Source organism: Gracilinanus agilis, chromosome 2 (genome assembly GCF_016433145.1).
Source record: "Gracilinanus agilis isolate LMUSP501 chromosome 2, AgileGrace, whole genome shotgun sequence".
NCBI lineage: Eukaryota > Metazoa > Chordata > Mammalia > Didelphimorphia > Didelphidae > Gracilinanus > Gracilinanus agilis.
The window spans coordinates 189,952,091-189,974,743 of record NC_058131.1 but is presented as its reverse complement, the minus strand read 5'-3'; the positions used below and the strand labels follow the sequence as shown (position 1 = coordinate 189,974,743).

Below are 22,653 nucleotides of genomic sequence, written 5' to 3'. Positions count from 1 at the left end.
ATGGTTTCTGGTTGGATTCCAGGGACAAAGAAATAATAAATAGTTTCCCCTGTTCAGCGCAAAATGCTTTTCTTCACAGTTTTGGGGCTAGAGCTTCCTTACTCTTATAATTATATTCTTAAATCTCATTTAGGATCTCATGTCTTCTGCTTAAACAATCTTTGGGGTAATAGTAAAAGAGAATGAAATTTTTGACCATCATTCCTGCTGTTGTTTACACTGTTATGCTTGAAAACTTCTTTTTTAGGCAAAGTGTTCACTTAGGGGGAAGGATGGTGTCTTCTCTTTTAAAGGACAAGAACATTGGATCCTAGAAACAACCTTTTGGAGAAATGGCTGTGGTTCTGAAGGGAGAGAATCAGATGTTAAGGATTTCTGTATTTTTTCCTCTCATCCTGCTGTTTCTTACATGTAACACCACTACCCTCATCTCTGTGTTTTGGCACTGCCTATGCCTACTGGCTGGAATACCACTCCATCTTCATTGTTCTTTCTTAGTATCAGTCCCTTGTGTTTCTCAAAACTGCCCAAACACAGCATTCTAAATTAAAAAAAAAATCCTGACCCTCTATACGTGTATGTATATTTAATATATGTCTGCATATATGTATATATACACATACATAGCTAGGTATAAAGCTAGTCAGTGAAGAGGCAGTAGTTTTAGATCAGAGGACTGGGAGTTAGGAAATCCTACCTCTGATGCTCATTAGCTTTGTGATCTTATGCTTCCTCATGTGTAAAGTGAAGCACGTACTTCATAGGGATGTTGTGAGAATGAAAAAATATAATATTTGTAAAACACTTTGCAAACCTTAAAGAACTATATAAATTCTAGATATTATTTTTGTTGTTATAATAATTATTGCTAAATATATATTTGCTTATTTATTCACGTTACCTCCATTAATAGAACATAAACTCCTTGAGGGCAGGTAGTGGGTATTGAATAAATGCCTCCTCATTTTGATACTGAACAAATCCCCTAGGATCACAGGATTAGTGCCAGAGGAAGGGGTTCAAGATGATGTTTAGTTCCATTCCCTCATTTGAGTGAAAACTGGGGCCTAGAGAGCTTCAGGGTTGAATCAGTGTCACAGAGGTGAGAGGTAAACATCAGAGCAATGATTCCAGTGCTGTTTCTTTACTGCTAATTCCTATGCCTTTTTCACTATTACTATTTATAGAGTTTCTCTCATCCTCTTTCTAGTTTATGATAGCTTACATTTATGCAGCACCTTAAAGTTTATAGAGTAACTTCTTTACAATGATCTTCTGAGAAAGGCTACAAATGAAGGAATAGCTTTGGAGAGGTCAAATGGCTTGCTTCAATAGTAAGTGTCAGAATTGTATTAGAACCTTGGTTTAAAATTTTGGATTCCCCTGACTCCTGTCTAGTCTCTTTTCTCTACACGGACAATCCTAGATTGACTTATTTTCTTAAATACACCATCATCCCAATACTTCTTGTTTTCTCCTTTTCTATCTTTTTTGAAATTATATTTTTTGACATCAGTGTGCGCCTGATATTTACTTCTAGGAAGTCTTCTTGATACAAAATATTCTCCAACCTAAGCAAAGATTGCTTATTTGTCAGTCTGTCTGCCTCCCTGTCTGTTTCTGTCTGTCTATCTACCTTTCTTTCTTTCTTTCTTTCTTTCTTTCTTTCTTTCTTTCTTTCTTTCTTTCTTTCTTTCTTTCTTTCTTTCTTTCTTTCTTTCTTTCTATCTATCTATCTATCTATCCAAACATATTATTAGAAGGTTTAAATCACTGATCTGTGTTTTTATCTACAAATTTCTTATTATTATAACAAAGCTCACAAAGCCCTAGGGAAAGGAATGTGTCTTCTTTTCTGCCCTGTGTGATGCCAAGTACACTCTATGAATAATTAATAATAATAACATCCTTGTAACAGTTGGGCTGCTTTGTAACAAAGCATCCTTACAATGAATTTTCTTTACAATAAGCACTCTTAATAAAACTAGAGAATGCACTTGTCTATATTAGGTTTCTGTAGGTCAGCAGGATAAGTATTTATAACAACTCAAGGGCAAGGAATAGAATTATTTTACACATTTATGAAAGTCTAGATGACTTCTAATATCCTTTCTAACACTAAGCCTATGATTCTAGGTTCATTCGATTTTAGACTTTATTTATCCAAAGGCATTAGTATCTTTTAGTTAGTTCATGTTGAAAAAAAGCACTATTTTTAAAGGAGTGTAGATGTAGAAGAAATAGATAGCCACCATCCATATTGAAATTCACCCTTAATAAAAACAAACAACTCAGAAGGTGGCATTTTTAATAAGCAGCAAATCACTGGAGGAGACCAACACAGCCACCATAATTTATTGTGTAGCTCAAATGGAAGAAGTTAGGATTCTTCAAACAGAGCTATAGAACAGACATACTTTATTACAATTTTAAGTATCTAAAGTTAAGTAATAGTTCTGAAGTACTCTGTCCTTGTCATAAGTGGAGTATGATAATGTTTAGATGCCATATTATAGGAAGGAGAATGAAGTTTCCTTGAGGATAGCAACCATGGAGGATGATGGAGTAGAAGACTATATCCTATAAAGCTCAATTGAGCCTTTTTAGTCTAGAAAAAAACCCAACCACTTATGGAATAGTCATTTTCAAGTATTTGAAGAGCTTTGACATTAATAAGGAATTAGATTTATACTGCTTGATTGAAGAAGAGAGACTGAGGAACACTGGATAGAAGTTGTGAAGAGGCTGATTTAGGCTTGAAGAAACTATTATGTAGGTGGACTGGCTTATAGTAAGGCAAGTCCTTGGAGCATGGATATTTCCTATTTGGTTTCAGACAAAGAAACCTTACAGAAACTGGAGAGAAGCTGATTTCTAATTATGTATGGTTAATGGGCTTGTAATGAATGATAACAACATCTTTTAATTGGTTACCAAAGCCAGAAGCACTAATGTCTCAGAGATTACTAAACCATATCTTAGTGGATTGAGGAGTCAGAAGTACTTAGTTAGTTCTGACAGTCAAGTAAAGGAAAATTAGCTGCCCTGTCTCCCATAGAGAAATAGCTAAGTGGTTCAGTGGATATAATACTAAGCCTGGAATCAGGAAGATGTGAGTTCAAATTTATCAGACTAAAGAAAAATACTGCTTTTAGAACTCCAAAATGAGCCACACCTAAAGGGAACTTAGTGAAGACTCTATGAAGGTAGAAAAAAAGACTTCCAAGAATGGAAAGTATCTCTTTGCCATAGATATACTCTTTTATGTGTGTCTCACTATCATTTTTTTTAAGTTTGTGTCATCACTGATGAAAAAACTGAAGCTGAAGGAGTTAAGTGCTTTTCTTATGACCAAAGCAATGGTTGATAAGGATTCTAAATCTAGACAGTTATTTTTATATTATATCAAAACAAAATGTAGGTGAGACAAATGGAAATAAATTTAATTCAAATTAATATTTGAAAAAAAGTATGACATTTTGCAAGTTATCTGAAAATTAATTTCTTCTTATGAAAAATGGTAAAAGTTGGGCTGGATAAGTTTTAAGGTTCTGCCTAACTCTAAATGAGTTCATCTGAATTGCACTATTTATCCTTTAAAAATAATTCAAGTTTTGTGATTTTTAAAGTTCTACCAATAATTCCTCTATGATATACTGTTAAAGTAAAAAAATTAATATCATTTAAAATAAATCAAATGTTCATTACTTTATTTTTAATAGGATATCAAAATTAAATTTACCACCTAAAGTTCAGTAATAAGCCAAACTAATTAAAATGAAATAAGAATAAAACAATTGAGAAGCGGTTAACTCATTTTCTGATCATTCATGAATACAAAAGCATATTTTTACAAAACTAACTCTATGACCATGAAATTTAAAAGTATAATATTTGGAGAGGTTATCATGATGAATGCATTATTTAAACTATCAATTGCTTCTTTATTTTGCTTTAAAACAGTAGCTACAGGATAAAATATGTTGACATTGTAAATATTCACGATTTCATTGGTATCTATATATGTCAAGCACTCAGATGACAAAATTCCATGCTTTAGTAGATAGTCATCATGAGTTTTTGTGGCCAAAAAAACAGAATAACATGCAAATGATCTTCTTTTTACTCATGTGTTCTGGTCCTTGGAAAAAGACAAAGTTCATTGCCAGGAATGCATTAAAGAATCTCTGGTTTGGTAGGACTTGTGATAGTTTGCCTTGCTTTGACAGAAACTTCAACAAAACTCAGGACCCCTTCTATTCCCAGCTGAGGGAGGCATTGAATGAGGATACTGGAAGAAGTACAAAACTATCCAAAATTGCTCATAAAACACAAGATTGGATTCAGCTTCATTTGCCAAGGGACGATTTGTAACTATGCCATGCATTAGCGAGAACGTCTTAATGTAGTGGGATAAGTAAAAGTCTGCAGCTGTAACTTTGAATATTTTATAAAATTAGCCACGGAGCCTTTTAAACCCTTATAAAACCTGAGATGCAGAAAGGAACTATAGCATCATAGTAGTGTTATACTAATTTAAATAAATTTAAATTTATCTTCCTTAAGAACCAAGAGATGTGAAAAGACAATGATAAAAATTATGATAGGTCAAAATGATCCAGGAAAAGCAGCGCCAACCCTATTTGAAAACATTTGTGTAGGTCAAAAGATCCAATGGATGAGAAAATCTTGTTTCTAATGAAATGTCTCTAGGATATTTTGGAATAGTACCAATAGAGTGGAGACTAGACCTTGGATTTAAGTACAAATTCATTTGATTTAGAGCTGATAGGAACCTAAAGGATTAGCTCATCTAATTCCCTCATTTTATATATGAGGAAAGTGAGGCATACCAAGATAAGAAAAATTATTGAAGTTCACATAGGTAGTAGGCAGAAGAGCTGGGAGTTGAATCCAAAACCTCTGACTCTAAATACAGACTCTTTCTCTGATAACTCACAAAGAAGAAATTCTTTCAATTAGGAAATGTGGATATTTTTAGCAAGGAATATGGTCATTCATTTAGTATTAAAATAATTTTAAAATAATTTAAATTGAGAGTCACTCAAAAAGAAACAGAGAGGCATATGGTCAGCATAAATAGAGTATAATAACACAGCATCAACCAAGAATTAAGCGATAGAAGTGGCATATATTGTGTCATTAGAAAAGTGTGTAATTGGACAAGTGAGCTAGTTATCATGTAAGAGTAAAAGATAAAAAGTAGGGGCAGTTATGTGGCTCAGTGGATTAAGAGCCAGGCCTAGAGACAGGAGACTCTGGGTTTAAATCTGGTCTCAGAAACTTCCTAGCTGTGTGACCCTGGGCAAGTCACTTATTCCCCATTGCTCAGCCCTAACCTCTCTTCAACCATGGAACCAATACTAGTATTGATTCTAAGATGGAAGGTAAGAGTTTAAAAACAAACCCAACATAATTAGTGGTTAACCTGTATGCTCAAACAGTAACTATGTAATGTCAAGAGACTTATAGGATGGTCCTCCGCTAATTAGGATCCCATTAGATGATATGAGTAAAGATGGACAAGAGGTTCCCAGGATAAAAAGATATGAACAGGATGTGATCTAAGTCATTGCAAGGTATGTCTAAATTGATAAGATCATGGAACCATTTAAGTATTAAAGTATGGATTCTGATTTTAAAATGCATGAATCCCTATCTGTTTTCCTTTGAACACCCCTAATTCATTGCTAATTTTTGTATAACTCCAGAATTCCATAATTGGGTACAACTCATCTCCGCAAACAAATATTTTCAGAATATCAAGGAGTCAGAGAGCTATTCTGTAAGTATGTATACTGGATGTGCAGGCTATATTCTTTGGGTCCCAAGAAATTTAATTCATAGCATTTAGGATTCATAGGGACCTTAAAGATTGTGTAGTTCATCTCCTTCATCTTACACATCAAGATGCTGAGATCCAAGGTAAGGAAGCTTACTTGTTCAAGACTCAATAGTTACTAAATAGCTAGACTAGGATTCAAACTCCAATTTTCTAACTTTAAATTTATTATTCTTTCCATTACACCATGGCAAACCCCTCAGTCATTCTATATCACCCCTAGAGTTGTTATGTACCTCATACAACACTGTTTTTAATAATTCTGTTCACACAAAGAAAATATTTTTTTTACATATGAATCTAATAGCAATCCCTAATTCTACTAAAATAAGATGAAATCACTGAGTATGGAAATTAAATTTATTTTGATCATAGTTTTTGTCATAAAGGCTTACATAGTTATTGCTCTACCAAGGAATTAAACTAAAGAGTTTCCCTCCCACACCCAGCATCATTACTTCCAAATACCCTCTTTCCTCATTCCTAAGAAATCTATGAACTTTGGTCATTTTAATTTTCACAAGTTATATTTCAAATTACTTTCTGTCTTTTCTCTTTCTTCTTTATTCAATTATAAACCTAGGTGGCCTGTTTAGAATTTTACTATCCTGATGTATGCCATGTCCTGCCCCCCCCCATTGGATGAATGAAATGAAATCATGTGACCACCTACCCACACACCTTGGCAGAGGTGCACTCCACACACGACGGCCCCCACCCAGGCAGGTAAGCTTAGTTGCACCTTCCAAACGATATCCTGGGAAGCAGGAAAAGGTCAAAGAATCTCCAACTCCAAAATGAAAACCAATTCTTCGGCTGAAGGCAGGAACACCTGGATCATCACATGGTTCTAGGTCATATTCTGTTTCAAGAAGAGAAATAAAAAATATTTGGGGAAAATGAAACCACAGTATCCAGGAAAAGGAACTCACAGTAATCAGAAAAAAAATAGCTAACTACTTTTAGAAAGAGAAAATGTGCCATTCCCCCAGAATTCAGTCCATAAGATCTATTTAAATTCAAACTGTAATACTTATACTTTTGTTGTTTAAAATGAAATTTGACTGTAAAATATTGGGATTCATTTGAAATAAGAACAAAATAAAGTTTTGTTCTGAAAGACAGCAAGAGAGTTAGCCTCAAAGAGAGGATGACATGGGTTCAAATCAGTTTTCTGATGTGTATTGACTATGTGACTCTGGAGCAAGTCACTTAATCTCTTGATGCTCCAGGCATTTGACTTAAGACTCTTTAAACTGCAGTGTGGTTCTTTATCTTTATTGGTAAAAGGAGTTTCCTCTGGGAAGCCTCTTACTTCAATCAGAAGTCCAGTCCAAGAGGCTCATCTTCCCCTACCCCTATGCAATTGGGAATGACAACATCAAAGAAGATTTATCTTAGGGGTTTTACACATATTCAAGTAATGTTACCCTTGCTCAAAATATTATGGACTCCTCTGAGAACTGCTCTCAAAACTGAGTAGAATAATGAGAAGCACACTCACTGAACTTGCCATCCAAATACGAGGTTTACTTCACATTTCTGCATTATAATTTCTCCTTATGAAAAATGATGGATTTGGACAATCAAACAATAAAACATTTATTAAGTCTCTACTATGTGCCAGGCATTGTGCTAAGTGCTGGGGATACAAAAAGAGGCAAAGCCCATGATTTCTAATGTATTTTGAATCCTGTGATCATTGAGGAATATTAGTCCTATACAGTAGCAGGAGGACATAGATAAATCAAGTGAATACAGACTCAAAACATCATGAAAATGAATTTCATTTCTCTCAGATATTTAAAATGTAATGGGATTTTTTTTGCTATTTTTCATGTATAAAACATATTTTACTCTTATGTGATGAAGAGCAGACAACCTGTAAGAATTACCTTCTAAGAAACGCATACACTATTTATAAAATAAAATGAAGAATTTCAAGGTAGGAGCTACTTTGTCAAAAGAAATACTCAACATGGTACAGATGTCAATACAGACTCCAGAGGTGCCAAATAACTAAAATCTCAGTATGAGGAAAGAGCAATTGTGCTATCTCCCACTTTGGTTTGTAATAGGCAAATTTAGGGGAGAACGCAGGGCCAGGGGCAGACAAGGCACACACAAGGCAGAATTCTGGGTTCCTGGATGGAGTTAGGTGTAATCTGGGTTGTGGCAGGATCAGTCTTTATAGTGTACTTATGTGGGTCAAGTAGAATCAGGAATTAGTGCAGAGTTTAGAAATGGGGTTGTAGGCTAAAATTCAGAACAGGTATTGACTCTTGCTTCAGAGGCAGAGTAGATTTCAGGGGAAATTGATATTTTCAATATCTAGTTGATATTCAAACTCCCCAAAGTGGGGGAAAGGAACTTTGAGTCATAATGGCTGTTCTATGCTGAGGGACTTTTTTTCAAGCTTTTCTGTGCTTCCTCCTCTTCTTCTTCCTCCTCCTTCTTTTTATAGGTTTTTATACAAAAGAGGCTTTCCTTTATGAGGATTCCTTTATAAGAAGTTGTACATTTGACCACAATAATTCAATCAATCTTATCATATATTTGATAATTATGACCATGGACAATTAATCTTTTAAAATCTCAGTTTTCTCATCTGTTAAATGCCTCCCCACCTCCCTTAAGCCCTCATAGGCTTGTGGTGAATAAAGTGCATTAGAAATTTTGAAACTCTATGGAAAAGCAGATTGTGTTTTTATTACCTTTGATGGTGAATATTTTAACAAAGAGCTATGATATACGTTAATTTTGTCTCTTGCACCAAGCATTTACTCCAGCTTCAGAAATAATCTTTTAGATAATGCCCATATTCATTCTCATTCCACAATTTTTAATCACTTACATAATAGGTGACATGGCGTATAGATTGTTGGACTTAGAGTAAGGAAGACCTGAGTTGAAATGCTGACCCAGATACCTGTTAGTTGTATTAGTTTGGACAAGTCACTATAACTTTCTCAGTCTCAGTTTCTCCATCTGTAAAATGGGATTAAACAACACCTACCTCTCAGGATTCTGGTGAGGATCAAATGAGATGGAATTTGCAAATGTTAAAAGTCCAATTAAATGCTACTTTTATTTGATAACAATAGAATCTCATTATAATATGGTTCTTCCCTATATTGGAGGGCCATCTTTCCTCATTTTGCTGCGTGGACCAGTGACTATGTCCATGTTAAATCTGTCACCTCAATATTTTACAACCTCAAGCCAGACCACCATGATGGGTGGATCCTTCAAAAAGAAGCCCAATGTATTTAGCAAAGCACTTTTCAGCCATTCTTCAGGTCTTCATATTTATAGCTTGGTCTTATTCTAGTCAATTACAATTCCCTCCTTTTCCATTCACTCATATTTCATACTATACTATTTTCCAATTCTAAAACAATAATCAAACCATTACTGCCATTGCTCCTGGGAAGGGTGTGTCAATCTACTTTGTTGTAACTTTCTAAAACAAAAGTAGGTGACCCAGTGGATAGTGCACTGGGTCTGAAATCAGCATGCAAATCCAAATTCAGCCATTTAAGGTGTTTGAATGTCGGTCTTTTTTTTTTTTAAGATATTAAATTTAATTTTGTTTTTCCCCAATGACATATAAAGTTTACAAAATTTTTCAGAGAGAATTGAATCTTGGATTTTGTCCCTTTCTCCTTTCCCCACTAAAGCCTTATAACTTATTATAATGTTTGGTATGTACTAAATCATTATTTTTTTCATTCATTCAGAATTAGATAAATTTACATGTAGTCTAATCTGTGTACCCTTGAAAAAACCGGATATAGAAAAATAAACTTGGTGTAATATCCACCTGGATAAAGTGTACACTAGTATTGTATAACAGCATTTAAAAAAAAAGTAGTTGTATTAAATATATTCACATATACATTATGCAAGACTGTCCCAAATATCTTAGTACAATTTTAAACTTGAAAATTGCACTAAAACTTTTGGGATGATAGTGCCTATTAGTGCATGTAATACGAATGTGCTTTCCTTTGCTTCATCCCACTTTCTCCCTTCCTTTTTAATGTGTGTGTTATATCTTGCAATATAAATTTAAACCTTTTAAGAACTGCAATTTTTGGGGGAAAATATTTTATTAACACACCCAGTAAATAATAGCTTTCAATAAATACTGGCCAATATTGGTTAAAATTGATAAGAATGTATCATATTATAATATTTAAGACATTAAACAATTGATGCAAAAGAACATAAAGATCAATAAATTATCATTAATTTGAATTATCATTAATTTGAATTAATGTTAAATCAGAAATCTTGACAGATCTGGGATCTTGACATCATAGACTCAAACAATTAAAGCTAGAGATGTTTTTCAAGAGTATTTAACCTCTAAACTGTTCCTATTTTGTTATAATAATATGGTCTCATCTAGACACATTTTTTTTACAGATGAAGAAACGAAAGGCTAACAAATTAAAATACATGCCCAAGATCACTCTAAATAGTGGGATTTAAATATCGTGTTGGGATACCATTCAGCCATAGATTTATCTGCCTCCCCCTTTGCCTTATGCAAAATTAGATGCTAAATAAGATCTGTTAAAAAGGTAATAACCAAGGTCTGAAGAAGATAAGCTATTCAAACTAGAAGGAACACATATTTGAAAACAACTGATAAGTTACATACAGTTTGTATTTGCTTGACACTGTGATTTCACAAGGTCATAGATAAAGAGCTAGAAAGCCATCTAATCCAGGACCCTTGTTTTTTAATAGAAAAATAAGGCCCAGAGAGGTTATGACTCATCCAATCTAAACAGGTATTAAGTATCAGAGCTAGGACTTAAACCCACGACCTTATACTCCAGAGTCAATATTCTTTCCATGTTGTAGCAAAGATTAAGGTCTCTCTGAGGAAAAAAAAACTCTCTCTAGGGGAGGTAAGGCAATTATCATTTATTAAACCTTTATGTTGTATACAACCTTGTGAAGTAGATGCTATTATGATTCCCATATTATAGTCAAGGAAGCTGAGGCAGCTAGCAGTTATGTGACTTGCCTAGGATCACACAGCAAGAAATATCTAATATTGGATGTGAACTTGTCTTTCTGACTCAAGTTCAAAAGCTCTACTACCTATATTGCATAGCTTATTTTAAAACATTATAGACTCACTTTTAAAATTTCTAGTCTTAGAGAATTTCCTGCGGCACCGAGAGTAAGTGAATCACCTACAAATGACCATTTTTGGCAGAAGTGGGACTTGAATCCAGGTTATCCTGCCTCTGTGGCCAGTTGTCTATTCAGAAAAAAAACTACTTCTGGAGTTTTATGTCTAGTAATTAATAAAATGACTCTAAGCATTGTTGAAATTTGTAGACTTGAAAAAAATGCTGTATTAAGATAACTTTTATTCATTTTCAAAAATTAAATAATCAATAATTAATTCTGACATCATTCAATTTTTTTTCTCCCAACTAATCCAAAGTGTTGATATCTGACTATATCCTGATCTCATGCTATTATTAAGAAACATGATACACAAATAGGGTCCTAAGACTTTGATATGAGGGCAGCTTAGATAGTAAAGTGGATAGAGCTATGGGGCTGGAGTTGGAAAAATCTGAGTTCAAATCCAGCCTCAGACACTGACTAGCTATGTGACCCAGAACAAGTCACTTAACTCTGTTTGCTTTAGTTTTCTCATCTGTTAAATAAGCTGGAGAAGAAAATGACCAACCATTCCACTATCTTTGCCAAGAAAACCCCAAATGAGTTCACAAGCAGGCAGATATGTCTGAAACGAGTAAACAAGAAGCACCTTGACATTTAGAACTGCAACAAATGTAGACCAACAAAGATCCAATTCTATTCTGTCATGTTAAGCATGAGAAAATGGAGCCTCAAAGTGTTTCAATGACTCACCAAAGGTTCCATGAGTTATAAATGTAGGGCCAAAATTAGAGCTCTGGTTTTCCAATTCCAAATCTAGTGCCATTTTTACTATACCACAGCTATAATTGTCTCACAAAATCATGATTAGCTTTTTTTGTTTGTTTTTTTAAAATGAATATTGACAAAATAAGAAATGATATATCATTCCATATAATTAAATAAATGGCAAATATTTGCCAATTCAAGATGTCTCATTCATTTGATCTCAAATAAAAAATGGTAAGGATAGAGTTATTAGAATCAAATCTACTGGACCATAGGATCTGGAGCTAGAAGTAACCTTAGAAATCATCTTATTACAGAATCTCAGGCTTCCCAAGGCCATCAGAGGCCATTTAATCTGACCTCTGCCTGAATAGGAATCATCTCTATGTACTCTGTAACATTGATCATTCAACCAACTCTTGCTGGAAAACCACTCTCTCTTGTGGCAGCCCATGCCATTAAATAATAATAATAATAATTTTGAGGATTTTTTTCTTATATCAAATCTAAATTTCAAGATCTGCCTTCTGTGGCTATCAGAAGAATTCTGAGTCAACTTCCACATGACAGTCTTTCAAAACTCAAGGATTGCATGAGTGGTTTCTTTCCTGATTCTTCAAATATTTAAATATATTAGGATTCTCTGAGTGATTACTTTCCTGGAAGCCAATATGACCATCTGGTGGTAATTACTGTAAGTTTCAGATTTACGTCTCAGAGACATATTCAGATCTCATGGGGCACAAGCTACCAAAGCCGATCCGATAAAAAATGACACAAGTAGTACATGCTGTTATTGCTTTCTTACATATCTATCACTTTGGCTTGCTATATTCTAAAAGTAAAGAGTTTCCCCAGCTCTTATTAAGCCCAAATTATTCTTTTCAATAAAAATAACTTATTTTGACAAAGCACATTTTTATTTGTTTGAGATTGTGAAAAGTGAACAAATGTTGGGAAAATAAAAGAACTCTAATAGTGTATAATATCACTCATTATATTGTCATTATTCTTTGATTTACTGTTTGTGGTCTACTACTTGCATTCAAAGTTCTGTTCCTGGAAATAATTATTGCTTACCAGTTCTTACTGGTTGTTATTGCTAAAGAGGCTTTTATTCTAATTGCATTTTTGTTTAAGATTTTATTTCCTGTCCCTTCTCATAGTCCACATTGAGTATTTATACAATTATAAAATTTCCCACAGCAATTAGAGAATTTTCTTTTCTTTTCCATCCAAATAGTTGATTTTTACAATATTAAATTAATTAAAACAAAAAAAGCAATAATCTATCAGTAAACAATTATATGATTCACCACTAAATATGAAAAAAGGATTTAAAAAAATTAATAGCTCTACATTGTGTGTCTCTGGCCAAATTTCTTAAAATCTGTCTGTCTATGGGCTCTCTGTAAAATAGGGATAAGAAAAACATCAATCTCACAGGGTTCTTATGACTATTAAATGTGGTAACATTTGTAATATAGTTTGCAAACCTTAAAGTACATTTATAAATGGTGTATATATGTATATATACATAAATATGTATATATACATATATATGTAGGTCTGTATCTATCAATTTATTTATTATTATTACACCTGAAAGACCAAAGATTTTATTTTCAAAGCTCTCTTCTTTTTTTCAGTCTATCCAAGCTAAGGGAAGAGATAGAAGATGTGATTCCTTCTCCCTTTTATTCTTAGAAGTTAGTTAAGGACAAAACATACCCACAAAAGACAACTGAAGAACCCATTTTCAAGGGAATATATAAATGGAGGAAAATTAAATTTTCTCTATGCTAACTAGCTCAATTAATAAATAAGAATATTGACTATAACGATAGCATTGTATTGAATTCTAGATTCTAGTCATGACTGTGATTCTATGCAGTCATTTTCTCTTGGACACTCTCCAGAAAATCACCTTGCATTTCCTTGGCATATATTTTATTTTTATTGCTATATGTAAATATAGTAACATTTGAGTTCCTGGAGGATAAAGAATGTTTCATGTTTGTTTTTATATCTCTAGCACCCTATATAGTGACATGTACAGTGCTAGTGTTTTATAAGTTCTTATTGACAAATATATTTACATCTCAGAGAATTCATTATCCAGCCTCTCATGGAGCACTTCAGTGACAGGGATCTCTCTCTCTAATACATTTCATTATAGGGCAGTTCTAATGGTGAGGAATTGTTTTATATAACTCTTATGTATTTGTTTTATATAAGTGATCACCTCCATACTAGCATTCTCTCTTAAAATTCCTTTGATTTTCCTTTGTTTTTATTTATGCCTGTCAAGCCTATTCCTTTCCTGCCTTTCTAATTTTCTTTTACCTTATTTCATGACATGTACACTTCTATATTGGCCTCCTAGCTGTTTTCCTAGCAAGACACTTCATCTCTCATCTCTAGGCATCTTCTCTGTCTGTCTCATGTGCCTAGGACAGTGTACCTCCTTACTCTGATCTTGACCACCCTGACTTCCTTTAAATCCTGAATAAAATACTATATTCTACAGGAAACCTTCCTGAACTTCTCTTGAGTCCATTGCTTTCCCTCTTTTTAATTATTTTCTTTTTAAATCTATATATAGCTTGCTTTTTATATGTATTTTTTTTGTATATTGTCTTTCCCTTTAGATTATAAGCTCCTCCTGGGCAAAGACTACTTATTTATGTGTCACTAACTCTTAACACTGTGTCTGGCACATAGCAGGAGTTTATTAAATGTTTATTGATTGATTGCAATTCCCAGCACCCTAGCCTATGATGCCTCACATAGAGTAGAAACCTAAAGCATAATGAATAAATCCAATCCTCTTACTCTAAATCTGATATTCTATTTCTAGTACACACTATGGCTGCTACTACTACACACTTTGATCTTTGTCTTTTCAACTTACATTATCCCCAGAGATGACAACCGTATGACCTCAGGGCCAGAGGGGGATGGAGAGAACAGTTCGTCTTACCTGAAAATGTAATATTGAAGCCTTCGTAAGAAATGGAGAAATCAGATATAAACCGAAGCTGTGCAGTGAAGTTTCCGAATAGACCAGCTTTAATTGTGTGGGGTAGCACAGAGCCAGTAAGCCTTGCAACAGGCTCTGTGAAGCTTCCATCTTCTGTAATCAGCAGGTAATCATGAGAACTTTCCAGATGAAAAGTGTGGAAAATCATTTGAACACCTTTATGGACCAAAGGGGAAAAAAAGATGGAAAGAAGTCACAGAAAAAAAGAGGACATTTATTCCACTGATTTGTAGCGTGGTTCCTTTCTAAATGTGTGCCCACACAAAGGCAAGTTCCTCTCTGCACCTCATCTATACATGTGTCGTTGGCCCCCGACAGAATGAAAGCTCATTGAGAGCAGGGAAAATTGCATGTTTGTTTTATTTCCCAGGAGTCTTGTACACTTTTTGGCACATAGTAAGAAATTAATATATATAAGCATATATATCATACATATATATATAGTATATATTTATACTACTACTTATTACAAATTAGTAGTAGGAGCACATAAAGAGCAGTGGCTAGAATGCTAGACCTGGAGTCAGTAAGGCTCTTCTTCCAGAGTTCAAATGTGGTCACAGGTACTCACTAGCTGTGTGTACTTACTTTAACCTTCTTTGCCTAAGTTTCCTATTTGTCCAAAGATTGTTTTTAAATTTTACTTAATAATTTACTTATTCTTCTTAATCTTGATATTCTTTTCTTTATTTAAAATACCATCACCATTAGTAAAGATTGCCCTTTTCCCTCTCACAAAATTAGTCTCATATGAATGTATCATTTTGTGAGGAGTGGGCTATGTGATGCCTTCAGAATATGTTCTCCAAAAGCTCCCCCAACTCCTGCCCTGGTCAAGCAATGTGCTAGTTTCAAAAATGCTGTCAAGTGTAGCATTCCTGGAAAGTTCTAACTGCGACCCCCTGCTTCTGTTAAGCCGTGCCCCTGATCATGTTCCAAAATGCTATAAGTGTCAAATTGTGGTTATGCTATTTGTTAACTGGGTCAAAAGTTTCTATGCCAAGCTATAGCTGTTAAAACTATGGTTGTCCTGTTTTCTGATTGGGTAAAACTTTAGCCTGTACGTTTTGGCTCCCCAGTTTCTGGAGAGCAGACAGGGAAAAGAGGAGGGGGAGAAGATGGGGGCTTGTGGTTAAAGCCAATAAAAGGCTAATTTCAACCAGAAGAGGGTGCATTTGCCTTATGATTAGGGATGCTGCCCTCTTTCATGAAAGAGAAATAAACTCTATCTTTTCTGCTCATAACTTCTGACTCCAAACTTTCATTGAGAATTTCATAATAAATTTAATCAAAATAAGGCAACCCGGGGCAGCTGGGTAGCTCAGTGGATTGAGAGTCAGGCCTAGAGATGGAAGGTCCTAGGTTCAAATCTGGCCTCAGACACTTCCCAGCTGTGTGGCCCTGGGCAAGTCACTTGACCCCCAATGTCCACCCTTACCACTCCTCTGCCTAGGAGCCAATACACAGAAGTTAAGGGTTTAAAAAATAATAAGGCAACCCACTGGCAATATCTAAAAATGTATGCCTCATTCAATATCTATAGTTAATCACCCCTCTGTTAAGGAGAGGAAGGTTTGTTACAAAATATAGAAAAAATTCTACCTGGTAGATTGAATAAACATTAATTTGGAAGTTTTTACAAGCATATAAAAATTCACTTGAGAACCCTTTAAAACATATTAACAAACAACAGACAACATCCACTGCTTTTTAAGCCCTCAGAACCAAAGCTGTCAAGTTGTAGCAATGGGAAATTAAATTGGCTTCTCATTCATTAGTTGATTCATTAACATAATACAGGAATTTTGAAAGACAAACAGCAGAGTGTGTTACTATCCTGAGATTATTCCTATTCCCAATATAGTCAAACCAATCGAACATTTATTAAACACTTACTAAAAAGAAGGCATTTTGTAAGGTGCTGACAGATACAAAGACAATTTAAAAAAGAAAAAAAATGCTGCTTCTTCACTCTTCTCTTCTTCACCCCTTCTCAATGTCTTTCATGCTAGTCATGATCAATATCTATGCCAGTGATGTGCATGACACTGCTTCTGCTCTTAGGGTAAACAAACCTTTCAAAGTATCCTTTTTACAGTGGAAAAAATAACACCGCCATTGATCTTTGTCAGATACTCTCCCTTCTGACTTTGTATGGATAGTTTCAAAAACTGTTGGCATTATTTTCTTCATCTGAAAGAATTATGCTCTAATGAATAATTCCTCTGGCTGTTATAGTAACTTCGGGGATTTAGAAATGAAATATTACTGTAGTATGTAAAAGTAAACTTGAAGTTCAGGGATCAGGGAAAAGGCAATGCTATTATATTTGTTGTTGATTGATTGGGAGAAAAAAATCCACGTTTCAAAAGTCAAGCTTATCTACAGGAGTCAAGAATTCTGGAAGGATGTTCGAAAATGGAAAATATCAGTGGCTCCTCAGAAAAGTTCATTTTTCAAGAAGCTAAAATTATAAGTCATCTGGCCTTAGAATGACCAACAAACTAATACAGTTTTGGGTATCTCTGTGTGTGAGAACATTCAAATTCCCAGGAGGAACAGAGCAGATATAGAAGTCAAAAGAGGACACAGGTGTCTTTTTTGATTTCCACTCAAGAAAATCTAAGGATATAGCCTTTGTGAAACTTCTCCTTGGGGCTTCAAAGTTTAAGTTCATATTACTAAATGCATCTTTCTTTAAAAGGCCTAATTTTAAATGTTATATATGAAATATATGTATGTACTTTTCTATAATAAAGTAATTTTAAATGTTATATATGAAATATATGTATGTACTTTTTCTATAATAAAGCAAAATAATATTTTAATATCTCATATGTCTGCATAAGTTTTCTTTTAGTATACAAATGAACCCTGAAGAAATTAGTGCTTCATCTTTATATCTTTACTTTAACATTTCTGTATAGATTTTATTCTCCTTGAGAACCTATTCATCCTTAAATATGTACCAACTATAGCATAACAATGAGAATCCTTTGACAGCTATTAACATTTTTGAGCAAAATTAAGAGGATTTTTAGGCTATTCCTCTATGATCATTGTGTGGTGGTGAGATTATTAGTTGAAACCTCAATTCAACTCAAATGTTTACTAAGATTTTTTTAATAACATTGAAAAATAATGTTAGATTTTCTTAAATATTATTTAGTTCTATTAAATGTAGATATTGAATTATTCTTTAATTAATTATTACCATTGTTTCTTTTCTGTCCCTTTTCTATATATAGTTATATTACTTTTTTTCAGTCGCATTCATTTTCACAAATTTTCACTTTCTGGCAACTTTAGAATAAAACAATGGATCCATTCTTTTTTTGGGCACTGATTGTTTAAGGAATCTGTCTGTCTATCTATGTAAGTTGTGACAAATACACATATTTGATACTAAGCCCCCAAGAAAAGCTATTAGCATTGAGTGCAATATATTTACTAGAGGAAATTAAATGAAATCCTTCTTTGTTTCACAGATTAACAAATGCTTTTATTTTATTTTTTTTCCACAGCATGTTTTCATCTTGTATACAGTTTTATTCATCTATTTGTAATTCATTATTTATTTCTTACCCTTTCCATGAGACACTTCTATAGTCCAAGTACAATTTAAAGAATTTGGATAGAAATCTGGAAAGCCTGGAGAAAGGACAGTTCCACTTTTCCCATGAATGTAGCCTCCACAGAGAGCTGAACAGAAGAAAGTGAAAATGTTAGTCAATTGGAGTTTTATGGATACTTACAGAATATAGGGCTTTTAGAATGTTTTCTAGTTTGCCAAATTGTTAAAAAAAATAGTCATCTAATGTCACATTAGGGCCAAAAGAGGATAGATCAATTTTACTCATGCTGGATTTTTACTACAGACCAACACATGCAAGAATGCACTTACACTGAATGCAAACAGAAAAAAGTTGTAAACTTGAGTCCGAATTAAAATTCATACATGTCTATGCAAATTATACTGGTCATACTGCAGTTTCTAGAGTAGTTGGTTTCTGTGGTAACCCCCTCAGCAAGAAAGAAATGACCTATAATAAAATATGTCATGTGGAATATGGGTTGATAAAAAGGCTAATTTTAGAAGAAGAGAAGAATACAACTGTGACAGACCTAAATTTCATTACAAATGAAAGTATTTGAGTATTGCAACTTAAAGATGCTAATACACATCTGTAAGGCAAATAATTTGTAATCTTTAAATACTTGAAATTTTTCACATTTCCAAACCAGAAAATAATCGAATGTCTCTTGGTTTCATAGATCTCTCTCTTTTAAATCAAATCATTAAAAAATCACAAGGAAGAAATGTTAGAGAATTCCTTTGGGGAAAAAAACACAAATGTAATATAGCAGTGAAATTATTGTTCAGTAAATTTCTCATTCATATTTGAGTCTTCATAACCCCATTTATAGTTTTCTTGGCAAAGGTGCTGGAATGGTTTGCAATATTCTTTGCCAGTTCATTTTGCAGATGAATGAAACAGGATTAAATAACTTGACTAGGATCACCCTATAAGTGTCTGAAGCTAGATTTGAACTCAGATCTTCCTGACTCCAAGTCAGGTGCTCTATCCACTGTGCCACCTACCTTCGCTGAAGTAATAGAAGAGGTAAGTTTAATGTAAAGAGAAAATATAACCTACTAGAAAACAGGAAAGGGGCAGCTAGGAAATGCCAAAGCACTATAGTATCTTACCATGAAAATCTGAGACAGGGTCATGAAAAGTCAGACATGTCTAAAACAACTCAACAACAACAAGAGGCCAGGGAATATTTAACTTTTGTCACTGTATACCTAGAAACTGCCATAGTGCCTGAAACGTATGGTAGTAACTTCATAAATATTTGTTGATTGATGACAATGTTCTCTTCTGGTACTCATTCTTACCTATAGGACATCTCCTTTGTTGGATCTTCATCCAGATTGTGTCTGCTATTGGTGAGTATCTTCCAGGGATTTGTCCTGAACTCTCTTTTCCTCTCCCTCTATACTATTTCACTTGGTGTTCTAGTCAGCTGCCATGGATTCATTTACCAATTTTATGCAGAAAAATTTTCAAATATATTTATCTAGTCCTATCCTTTTTCCTGACCTCCAGTCTTGCCTCTCCAATTTCATATTAGACATCTCAAAGTGAATATACTATAATTTTAAACAATGTATTCAAACTAAACTTCTTATCATTCTCTCCCAAATTTTCTTCCTCTCCTTCCCAACTTTCCTACTACCATTGAGGGCATATTCAATCTTTACATCCTCCATACTCACAATCTACATGTCTCCCCAACTTCCTGCCACAAATTTTATCCCACTACATTCCATCTTCCATTCAGCTACCAAAGGGCTTTTCCTAGAGCACAGATATGATATTGTCACCCCTAAATCTAAACTCTAACTGTTCCCTCTTTCCATCAGGATGAAAAATAAAGTCTTTTATTTGGCTTTTAAGACCCTTCATAACTTATCTCTTTCTTGTCCTTTTATTCATTCACCTTAATGACATACACATACTATATTTTCCAGTGGCATGGACCTCCTCACTGTTCCTTGTGCATTCCATCTCCTATTTCTGTATATTTTATTGACTGACCTACATGCTTGAAATTCACTCTCTCTCCCTCCCTCCTCATCTTTACCTCCTATCTTCTCTAGCTTCTTTTGCATCTCAACTAAAATTCTACCTTCTTCAAGAAGCCTTTCCAGTTCCCCTCAATGCTAATGCCCACACTTTGCTGATTATCTTCAATTTCCCTTTGTATCTTGTTGGCACATAGCTGTTGCAAATTATTTTCCCCATTAGGCAGTGAGCTTCTTGAGGACAAGGACTGGTTTTCCTTTTTATTTTGGTCTTTGTAAGCAGAACTTAGCAAAGTGCCTGGCAAGATAGATAGTGCTCCAATAGATAACATATTGATTTGACTTGACTTGATTAAGTGAAAAATAATGTTGGTCAGGGATTCGGAAGATTTGAGTTTTAATACTGGCTGCGTTAATAGTTAATAGTGTGGCTTTGCTCAAAATATTTAACCTCTGTTGGTGTCAGTTTCTTTGCCTATAAAATGAATATTTACTAGCTAATCACTAAGGTCATATTCTTTTCCAGTTTTGGAAAGAGAAAAAAAAGTTCAAGATTCTATGATTTAATGAGGGTATACATTAAATTTCTTTTTTGTGCATGGAGAAATGAATTACTACTGAAAGAGATGCCATCTGGAAGATTTTCATTTGATTTTCAACAGTGTGCATTACATTTAGTAATCAGTATATCCAGGTCCATCACAAGTATTATTTAAATAAGATTTAGTGAATTCATGCATGAAATTATATAGTTATCCTCAATAAAGCTTATTAACCTAGTCTAGGTTAACAAAAATATGATTAAAAACAAGTCTTTGGAATACCAAACAAAAGCAGAGTCACATACAATTCATCAAAACACAAAATATCTTCTATAATCCTAACCACTCATCAGTATCATCTCTTGAGATTTTATCCTTCAAATATTAGCAACTATGTATTTACTTCTAGAATGAGCAAAATTAATATAAAATCCAAAATTAGTTGCTATTATGCTCTGATAACTTTTGATCTACTCAGAGACTCATAGAAATAGTTTTTTTTAAAAATAAGTTATAAAAGCCTCTATTGAAGGATTAATATAAAGAAAGGAAAGATGTTCTTGAAGATCATTCCAGGAAGAAGACTATAAACTATCTAATTACTAGGTTATTCAATATTTAGACACACACCATAGATTTGTCTATAATGAGATATTAGTTTGGATGTGATCAATTTATTTTTGAAAAGTTATTAATTAATATTATTTTTTAAGTATGTGTATTTTGTCATCACTTAATGTGATCTTTCCACATGGCAGTGCAGATTTCAGGAATTAGTATAGGTTTTGTTCTAATTGATGCAGAGGAAGTAATGTAATTTCACATTAGAGGCAAAATAGGTATAATAAAGCTTTACTATATTTCCAAAATAGAACCAGGCCAAGATTCATATTAGTATCTCTAGTCAAATAGCTATGTTATAAAACTATCAAGTCAAAGCAACAGGGAAATAGAGATTCCAGTCTAATATACTGAATTTTATTTGTGGTGATTTGACAAAGATAACTCAAATATCAATTGACTTGGCATAGGGTACATTGTACTATTTATTAATATGCTATTTATGTACTCCCCATTCTCTAAACATATCCACAATAGCATACTAAGACCAGAGATTATTCCCAGGGACCCTGCTGTCCTAATTGGTGAATGCCTATCGTAGAACATATTTTAGGAAAAGCTCTAACCTAGCTTCATTTTACCTCTCTTCTCTTCTCTTCTTTCTTCCTTCTCAGCCTCATCTATAAATCATGTAAAGGGTGTAGATTATCCTTCCCTACCTTTTTTCATCCATTCATTTCAAGAACCATGGCAAAATAAGCTGTGATATTGTTCCTGGATGAGGTGTTTCAATCTACATCCTAAAATCAGTACTCAGGGTCCCTGAACTTTTTGAACCAAAATGTCCTTTCCCGGCCACCTATGTATATTGTTACCCGTAAAAAAATGTTAACTTTGAGGACAGAGAAAATATATTTGGTATTTTTATTCACTCCAGCATTTAGTAGAGAAATTGTCACATAGTAAATTCTTAATAAATGTTTTCCCCACTTTCTCTTTTTCGTTCCCTCTGTCTTTCTCTGTCTCTCCTTTCCTTCTTTCCTCCCTACCTCCTTTTTAGTTCCTCCCTCCTTTCCTTCTCCCCTCCCTTCCTTTCTTCCTCCTTTCCCTCCTTCCTCCCTCCCTCCCT

General features: G+C 33.9%; 1 protein-coding gene across 1 annotated transcript in view; it reads right to left on the bottom strand.

Annotated features, from left to right (window-relative positions):
* Nucleotides 1-22,653, bottom strand: part of CSMD1 (CUB and Sushi multiple domains 1) — a 2,120,031-nt gene that overhangs the window by 541,929 nt on the left and 1,555,449 nt on the right. The window contains exons 20-22 of the mRNA XM_044659558.1: nucleotides 18,414-18,530; nucleotides 14,769-14,984; nucleotides 6,537-6,725 (exon numbers count right to left, since the gene is read on the bottom strand). Of these exons, the coding sequence (XP_044515493.1) occupies nucleotides 6,537-6,725; nucleotides 14,769-14,984; nucleotides 18,414-18,530 (522 nt within the window). The remainder of the gene's footprint in view (nucleotides 1-6,536; nucleotides 6,726-14,768; nucleotides 14,985-18,413; nucleotides 18,531-22,653) is intronic.